Below are 9,165 nucleotides of genomic sequence, written 5' to 3' on the forward strand. Positions count from 1 at the left end.
CAGGCACTTAGTCCTGGCATGACTGTTTTACATGACAGTTTTACATGCACTGTTATTTATTCTTCCCAACAACCTGCGAGGTAGGTGGTATTGATTTGATTTTTACAGATGAGTAAATTAAAAGATTAATTGAGAGGATTAAAAATTGTCTAGGGTCACATAGCTATTAAGTGGCAGACCCAAGATTCAAATCCAGTTCTGGCTTTGTTGAGAACTACTATGTTGCGTCAGGAGAAAGTAATTCCAAAATATGAGAAACCGAATGGTGAACTATGCAACGTTGGCCTTCTATAAGCTCAGTTCACCTGAAATCCAATGAAAAGGATATTTGAAAAAAATGGCAATTTTCTTGAAAGTTTTTGGGCATACAAACGTTTGTGTGTATGTTTTGTCTAGCAAACATAATTGAAGCTAGGAGTTAAAATCTTCTTTTAGAAGCTTTGGAAATAGTACACACATTTAAAGTAATATGCATAAATTCTGATATGTCGTGACTTACTGTATGCTTAGGAGGTCATTCAATTATCAATCAGGAAATATGAAACATTGGAAGGATGTTTCACTAGTTTGTGCCTACAACAGATGAGCCTTCCAGAACAAAAATTATAGACTGGTACATTGAAATAAATAATGTGATTTATTTGGGGATCACACCTGGTTTAGCAGAATGACCAGCTGTGTTGCCAGCAGCAGCAGCAAGCTATCTGGTTTCATACAAGTGATTTTCTAGCTTTTGATTATAATCTGGATAGAATAAAAATTATAGTAACTAGAGTGATTTCTTGTGGATGGTTGTAGGGGAAATGATTGTTCTTAAGCTGGTGCCATTCATTGTTTTTCATGCCCTATGGAGACAGAAAATGGATGGAGATTAATTGGGTAAAAAGAATTAGTGTAAAGCAAGAGAAAATGTGAAGTTTAGGAAATATAAAAATGGGAATTAAATACACGTGAAAAAAGTTAATTTCAAAATAAAAAAAATTAGATGTTTTATTACCTGTTTATTTTACAAATTGACAAAGTATCAGGACCATGTTTACTTTGTGGTTTGTGTAGCTCTGGCATAAAGATAAGTTTTTCTTCTGTTTCTGTTTAAAAAAAAAAAAATTCCAAATGGATGAATTACTTGAAATTATAATTAAAAGAACCCCTTAGCAATAAACTTTTTCCTGTCATAATTTTAAGGTTCATTTAAAAAAAATTACTTTATTGAAAACTTTATTCTTTGACTATTATGGTAATAAATATTATCAATAGTGAGTACCATTTATTGCTACTCACTATATTCCTAAAAATATGCTACATGCATTTTTCATTCTGTTCTCATAACACACTAAGTAGAAGGTACTATTATTATCTCTTTTTGGCAGATGAGGAAACTGACATTTAGAGAAACAAGAAATTTGCTCAGCTAGTAAGGTACAGAGCTCACAGTAGGTCTCAAATCTGCATTATTTCAAAGCCTATGTTTTCTCCATCAGATCTTATTGTAACTGAATGATATTAACTTCCAGAGTAGACTTTTGTGAGGGTGATATTCTGTGTTGAGCTGGTTTGAGACCAAATGCAAAGTCTTTTCCAATCCAATACTAAAGTTCTAAAAGGTAGATTTTTGTGTATATGTGTGCATGTGTGTGGAATGTAGATATGTTGAACTATTTTGTCATTTTTTTCACTATGTTGAATTTATTCCTTTGGTTTATTTTCTTTTATTTTGGTTTATGTTGCACTCTTTATTCTCCCACGGATTTGCCTCCTCTCTCCCCTGGGTGATGGAGACGCAAAGGATTACTCACAGCCCATTTCCTCTCAGCAGTGAGATACCCCGAAGGGGTTAACTTCCCAGAATCCTCAAGAGAGAGGCATTCCTCCTTTGGGAAATTAACACTGAACTGGAATTCTGTCTCACTATTTATTCTCCAGACCAGAAAGTTACAGAAAAGCAGCATGGGTGGAGTTATGGCTAACTACAGTTTAACAATAGAGGCTAATAACATCAGTGAGATAACAAAGTGACATTCCATAATGCAATTTGCAAAAGGTTAAGTCCATCCACCAACAAAAGCTTGTTCTTAGCAAACATTTTCTTTCCCTACAGCAATTTCCTTAGTACGTTTACATAACAAGTAAGGTTAACCTGTACCAAGGACATCTATCCTTTGAGCCAGCAATTTTGCTGTGTTACAATTCGTATCTTCAACAGAGACTTTTGCCTGGGGAAAGTTTTCTGTCTTTTGCAAGGTTAACATTTCTATATATAATTTTTTTTTTCCTTTTTGTCTTTTTTACTGACCGGTAACGGGATTGCAACCCTCGGTGTCGCGCCCGCACTGGGGACTGGCAACGGGATCGCAACCCTCGGTGTTGCGCCCGTACCATGCCCAGCCAGCGAGCGGGAACCAGTCTCCACATGGGTTCCGAACCCTCAGCGGGAGCGCCACCGCACTCCCAAGCGGCGCACTCTCCAGTGCGCCACCAGGCCAGCCCTCTATATATAAAGCCCTCTATATATAATTTTTAAGAAGTTAGGCTAAACCTGAAACTACAGGGCTTTGGAAACTAGGCCCCGTGAAATACATTTGCTTTATAAATGTTAGTGTACTCCACAGTTTAAATTCTGTTTCCATTTCTATTATATGTCATACTTTCTAAACTCTTATTTTACAGTGTTTTGTCTCCTACATACGTTCAGTATATCTGATGAAGGATAAAGAAATATTTGATGTGAGCAAGTTGCCTATATCTGAATATGCCCTGTAAGTATTCATAATATAGTTGTAATAGTGAATCCTTGGAGCTAGAGGGAATTTGTTCCAAACCTGGTTCTCTGAGACTCTTAGTCTAAACCACCTTGCCTTACCTTAAAAGAATCTGCTTGTTAAAGATCTGTGGAGAAAAATATTAAATCAACTCTGGAGAAACTTATTTGTGTGTTCAGTTCTTGTTGTCAGGAAGAATTTTCTTATTTGTAAGTATAAATGTACTAAAGTGACATTGGCAGTTTCCTTTAGTTTGATCTTAAAGGAGATGGAGAGCAACTGATGAGTATTCTTTGAAATCTTTAAAAGTGTCTGTAGTCTGTAGTCCTCTCATTTTGAGACGTTTTATGCTTTGGATGTGAGTGTCTTCACCAGTTCTTGTCTTATGTTGTTAGTTTCCCATGTTTCTTATTGCCTGAATAGTCTTTGTCCTGGTGTTTCTTATGGGTACTCACAGTTACCATGACATGTTGCTTTGTGTTGCTTTGCCCCCCATGGATTTGTCTCCCCACTTCCCCTGGGTGACAGAGACACAAAGGATTATTCAAAGCCCATGTCTTCTGAGCAGTGAGAAGCCCCAAAGTGATTAACTTCCCTGGGACCCTCCAACAAGAGGCAACTCTTCCTCGGGAAATTAATGCCAAATTGGGGTTCTCTTCCTGCATTTATTTTCTAGACCAGGAAGTTACAGGAAGAGAACATAGGTGGGATTATAGTTTAACAATATAGGCTGGCAACTTTCAGTGAAACAAGCCAGATGACATTCCAGTAGACAATTAAGTGGTCCTATCAACAACAGTTTAATCTTAGCAAACATTCCTTCTTAACAGCAATTTCTCAGTATCTTTACATAACAATCAGTAACTAGTCTGTCCTTGAGCCAGCAACCTTGCTGTGCCACAAATTTATCTCACACCAGAGACTTATAGCCTGAGGAAAATTTCCTGTCTGTGCAAGGTCAATATTTGAAACTGCAAGGTTTTGGAAAACCAGGCCCTGTGAAGTACATATATTTTATGGTATATTCCACAATGACAGTTACTGTTAGTCACTGAGGTTACTATTATATGAGATAGAACAATTGGTTTTGTTTTGGCTTGGTATTTGAGGGATTTTTTTTTTTGTTACCTTTTCACATATAAAGGAGGGGTGCCCATTCTTCAATTGTGTTCTACCTGTGGGAAAAACATTGAGAAAACCCTATAGAAGCACCCTTGTGGTTAATCACACTTTGGTTATTAGCATGAAACTATCCAGGCTGTGATGAAATATGTGTTCACAACACAAGATCTTTATGTTTGGCCTGCTTTCCAGGAATTTGAGTGTCTTTATCTTTAAATTGAGTCTAACAAAAACTTGTATGTGGGTGAGTTGCTGTTTTCCATTCTTTATTTTAGATTGTGAGTTTAATAGGAGTATAACAGGTAATTTGTCAGTGGTAACATTTTAGGACCCTTTAAATTGGTATTAAGCAGTGTAAGGCCACTGACTTTCTCTTTAAGTAATGTATGGAAAACCACATGCCATGGATAACATGTTTTTGCTTGCTAATCTGTTTATATACCAGTTTTAGTTTCACCATTTCTGAATATTATCAGTGATTTAGGTTATTAGCTGATTTTTGTGCTCTGTGTGAAGTTCTGTCCTGGTTTTCTGATTGACTTAGCTAGGATTTTAGAAAACATGAGACACGTCTTTAACACTGCAGGGCCATATTTAGGGGACATTTTGTCACAGAAGGTTCTGGTAAACTTCATCTTTTTACAGTTGAAGACTTGATTTTTGTGATGCTTAGAGAAGGCAGAAAATTAACTTGAACCTAAATTATTGGTATAGTTTAACTTGGTGATTTTAATCTTTGTGGATATTTAGATATGTAATTTCCTTGAGGTGTGTAAATTCCTTTAGAAGGCTTTGATGCCTAAAGCAGTACTGTGTATGTAAGGTATAATAGAAGTTTTAAGATTTAGTCTCTTCACCAGTTCTTGTCTTATGTTGCTAGTTTCCCATGTTTCTTATTGCCTGAATAGTCTTTGTCCTGGTGTTTCTTATGGGTACTCACAGTTACCATGACATGTTGCTTTGTGTTGCTTCGCCCCCCATGGATTTGTCTCCCCACTTCCCCTGGGTGACAGAGACACAAAGGATTACTCAAAGCCCATGTCTTCTGAGCAGTGAGAAGCCCCAAAGTGGTTAACTTCCCTGGGACCCTCCAGCAAGAGGCAACCCTTCCTTGGGAAATTAATGCCAAATTGGGGTTCTCACTGCAGGGCCATATTTAGGGAACATTTTGTCACAGAAGGTTCCGGTAAACTTCATCTTTTTACAGTTGAAGACTTGATTTTTGTGATGCTTAGAGAAGGCAGAAAATTAACTTGAACCTAAATTATTGGTATAGTTTAACTTGGTGATTTTAATCTTTGTGGATATTTAGATATGTAATTTCCTTGAGGTGTGTAAATTCCTTTAGAAGCCTTTGATGCCTAAAGCAGTACTGTGTATGTAAGGTATAATAGAAGTTTTAAGATTTTTACTAAAGAAACATGTTTTGAATACCTAATATGTGCAGGTCATTGTGCTAAATGTTAAAATTATAGATATATAATATGTATTTCAACCTTCAAAGAACTGAGAGTTTTAGTAGCTGAGAAGGACTTATAAATGTAAATATAATCTATTGAGAGAGATCCTCTGATGAATAGGAGGTTGTCCTTCTAATCCCTGCCTCTCACAATAGTAATGATGACAGCAAGTTCTCATTAGTTGCCTATGTGCTAGGCAGTAATTTAAGTGCATTACATCTGTCAACTGATTTATTCTTATAGCAACCCTATGAGGTAGGTACTCTTATAATTCCACTTTGCGAATGGGAAAACTCGGATGTAGAGAGATTAAATAATATTCCTGAGATCACCCAGCTAGTAAGTGACAAAGCCAGGATTTGAATCTTAAGAGTTCTGTTTCTGAATCTGTGCTTTTCAACACTATACTTCTCAGTTTCTGTGAATCATGTTCTACAGGAAATAAAGCAGTGGATTCATGTTATAATGTTAGCTATTTGTTGAAGTAATTGTTACTTTAAGATTTTATTTTCAATCCATCAGTAGTAATTTAGTAAAAGCTATTAGCTTTAATCCAAGCTGAGAAAGACCTGGTCTCAAATTGAATCTTGATCTTAGATGGAGAAAAAAAAATTTTTGTGTGTGTTTGGTTTATAAAAATCCATTTTTATAACAGTGATTGTGCCATATTATTTCAGGAAGAGAGGGAGGGGAGGAATGATACACCATTTTATTCTTTGCAGAAAACTCAGTTTTGTCCTTTCATTGGGTCTTTTCCAGTTTATTTAGTACTTACAGTTTACAAAGTACTTTTATATATAGTTAGTTAATTGTATCTTTACAACAACTGTGAGATAGACATGGCAGGTACTAGCATTCCATGTTGTGAGGAAGCTGAGGCTGAGACAGTTGAATTGGAAATTGGTGGGTCTAGTACTTGAACTGGTATCATCTTGTTTCTGGTCTGATGCTTTTTATTTTGTATGATGTTACTCTCTCAAAGAAAAACTGGGCATCTGAAATGTTTTCTGATAGGTATTCAGCGTATTTTGCTTGCTTTTTGGATTATCTAGTCTGTTAATACTGAGCTGTATCTCTGAGGAACATTTTCTTTGAAAAAGTTCTAGAAATAGATCTCTGCTATTAAGAAACTTCCATAATACCCATAATCATACCATCAGTGTATAGAGACAATTATTTTCATATTTTTCCTTATTTAAGGTCTCTTGGTCTTGCTGTGGCACCACGAGTAAGATTTCTTCAGAAAATGCAGAAACAACCCACCAAAGAATTGGTAGTGAGCCAAGCTGAGAAAGTAATTGAGCCAAGGGCTCCCTCCCTCACCAGTGATGAAGTGGAAGAATTTAGAGCCTATTTCAGTGAGAAAATGTCCATCCTTCAGAAAAGTGGGAAAAAACTAGAAAGGACAGAGTATAGACTGGCTAATGGTATTAGCAATGAAGAACAGGAAAAAGAGGAAGGAGAAAGAGGAGAAGAAATGGAAGAGAAACTGGCAAAAGCAAAAGGGTCTCAGACTCAGTCTGTTCCTAACACTGATGAGGCACAGAAGATCAAGGAGGTTCCAGTGCAGTTCTTGGACAGGGATGAGGAGGAAGAAGATGGAGCTGATGCTGATCTTTTTAAGGTGAAGCGGCACAATGTGTTTGGGTTGGACCTTAAAGAGAATAAAGCATTACAGGTGAGTTTACTCCCAACAAAGAGTCTTCTATTATGTTGTATTCTTATTGTCTCCTAGTTGTTGGCCTTCTGGGAACTCAAGGAAAGAAAGAACAAAGAGAAACTTAGAATGACTTTCTCTGCAGTGAACTCTTCCCCCCATATTTAAACACAGACTAAGTACCAAAGAATTATTTTTTCATGATTTGGGAACTCTCAGAGGCTGACAACTTTAATTTTATTTACTGATTTTTCTGATGCTATGTTTTAAAGGTAGCTAGAGTCATGATTATGACATTAAGGAAGGTGATGAGGTTCCGTGGTCTATGGCGTGATGATCCTTCATTGTGATTCTTAACATTCTGATTGATTAAATTTTAAGGAATAGGTGTAATTATTTAAGTCTTTCTAAGGATAAATCTAATCTTTAATGAGATATTTGCTTTTGGAAACCAAGCCAGTATCTTGAATAGAAATTTAGCACTTCTTTTTAAGGCCACTTAAAAGGTTTATTAAAAGTTTTTATGTAGATCCTTTGTTTCTCTATAGGCAGGTGGTAAGAGAAACAAAAAAAAGTAATCCAGATAAAGCACCTGTTTTCTAGGATGCTTGGCGGTACACAGTAAATGTGTTTCTCTTTCCCTTCTTGTTATTCCCTATTTCCCTTCCTACTTTGTATGCCTTTATTCTTGATCATCTCTTTAAAGAGAATTGAATGAAAATGGAGCCTGGCTTATTCATTACACACCACTTAATAAAATACCAAGACTTACGGTAGGAGATACATATTAGATTTTGAACCGTGAAACTGGGAAAGGCATTTCTTTAAGTTAAAAGACATTTTTTGGGGGCAGCTGGTTGGTAAGGGGATGTGAACCCATGATCTCAGTGTTAACAGCACCACACTCTTCTAAGTGAGCTAACTAGCTAGCCCAAGTATAAAGACCTTTTTGAAAAAAGTAGCAAACATAATATTGAGCACTTAATATGTGTTATATGTTAGGAATTTTCTAAATGTTTTCTCTCTCTTTTAAAAATGTTTTGTATTGTTTTTATTTGTTATGAATATTCATGGGGTACAAAGCAAATTGTCACCACTTGTGCCTAAGATATGATGGCCAGGTCCATACTGGCAGCATGTCCATTACCACAAATTGTGATTATACCCCACGTTCCCCACCTAATTATCCCCTCAATAATCCCCAACCTCCCTCCCCATCCCCCTTTCCCCACTCCACTTTGTATCTCTAGGTATGTTCTCTCCCTCTGCAAGTCCAATGCACCACTGTGGTCTTTCTTTCCTTTCTTCATTATCTCTTAGCTCCCACTTATTTTTTTATTATTATTATTTTTGTGACCAGTAGGGGGATCGTAACCCCTGGCTCGGTGTTGTCTGCACCATGCTCAGCCAGTGAGTGCACTGGCCATCCCTATATAGGATCTGAACCCGCGGCCTCGGTGCTATCAGCGCCGCTCTCCTGAGTAAGCCACGGGGCGGACCCCAGCTCCCACTTATGAAAGAGTACATATGGTATTTATCCCTCTGTGCTTTGCTTATTTCACTCAACATAAGTTTCTCCAAGCTCATCCATTTGTTGCAAATGGGAGAATTTCATTCTTTTTTATGGCAGAGTAGTATTCCATGCTGTATATATACCACACTTTCATTATCCAATCATCCATCGATGGACATGTAGGTTGGTTCCATATCTTGGCTATTGTGAACAGAGCTGTGATGAACATGGGAGTGCAGGTGTCCTTTGGGTATATACCCAGAAGAGGGATTCCTGGATCATATGGAGGATCTATCTGTAGTTGTTTGAGAAACATCCATACTGTTTTTCATAGTGGTTGTACTAATTGACAGTCCCACCAGCAGTGTAGGAGTGTTCCCTTCTCTCCACATCCTCGCCAGCATTTGTTATTCTCATTCTTTTTGATTATAGCCAGTCTAACTGGGTAAGATGATATCTCACTGTGGTTTTAATTTGCATTTCCCTGATAACTGGTGATGTTGAACATTTTTTCATGTACCTATTGGCCATTTGTATGTCTTCCTTTGAAAAATATCTATTCAGTTCCTTTGCCCATTTTTTAATTGGGTTATTTGTTTTTTTACTGTATAATTGCTTGAGTTCCTTGTTATATTATGGATATTAATCCCTTGT

At 36.9% G+C, this 9,165-nt stretch overlaps 1 protein-coding gene across 1 annotated transcript in view; it reads left to right on the forward strand.

Moving 5' to 3' along the window:
- The window catches only part of LOC103602726 (probable ATP-dependent RNA helicase DDX10), a gene marked incomplete at both ends in the record, with an annotated part of 151,332 nt that overhangs the window by 2,123 nt on the left and 140,044 nt on the right, over window positions 1-9,165 (forward strand). Inside the window, 2 exons of the mRNA XM_008587168.1 lie at window positions 2,668-2,756; window positions 6,542-7,019. Coding sequence (XP_008585390.1) covers window positions 2,668-2,756; window positions 6,542-7,019 — 567 coding nt within the window. The remainder of the gene's footprint in view (window positions 1-2,667; window positions 2,757-6,541; window positions 7,020-9,165) is intronic.

Source organism: Galeopterus variegatus, unplaced genomic scaffold (genome assembly GCF_000696425.1).
Source record: "Galeopterus variegatus unplaced genomic scaffold, G_variegatus-3.0.2 Scaffold4260, whole genome shotgun sequence".
Lineage (NCBI taxonomy): Eukaryota > Metazoa > Chordata > Mammalia > Dermoptera > Cynocephalidae > Galeopterus > Galeopterus variegatus.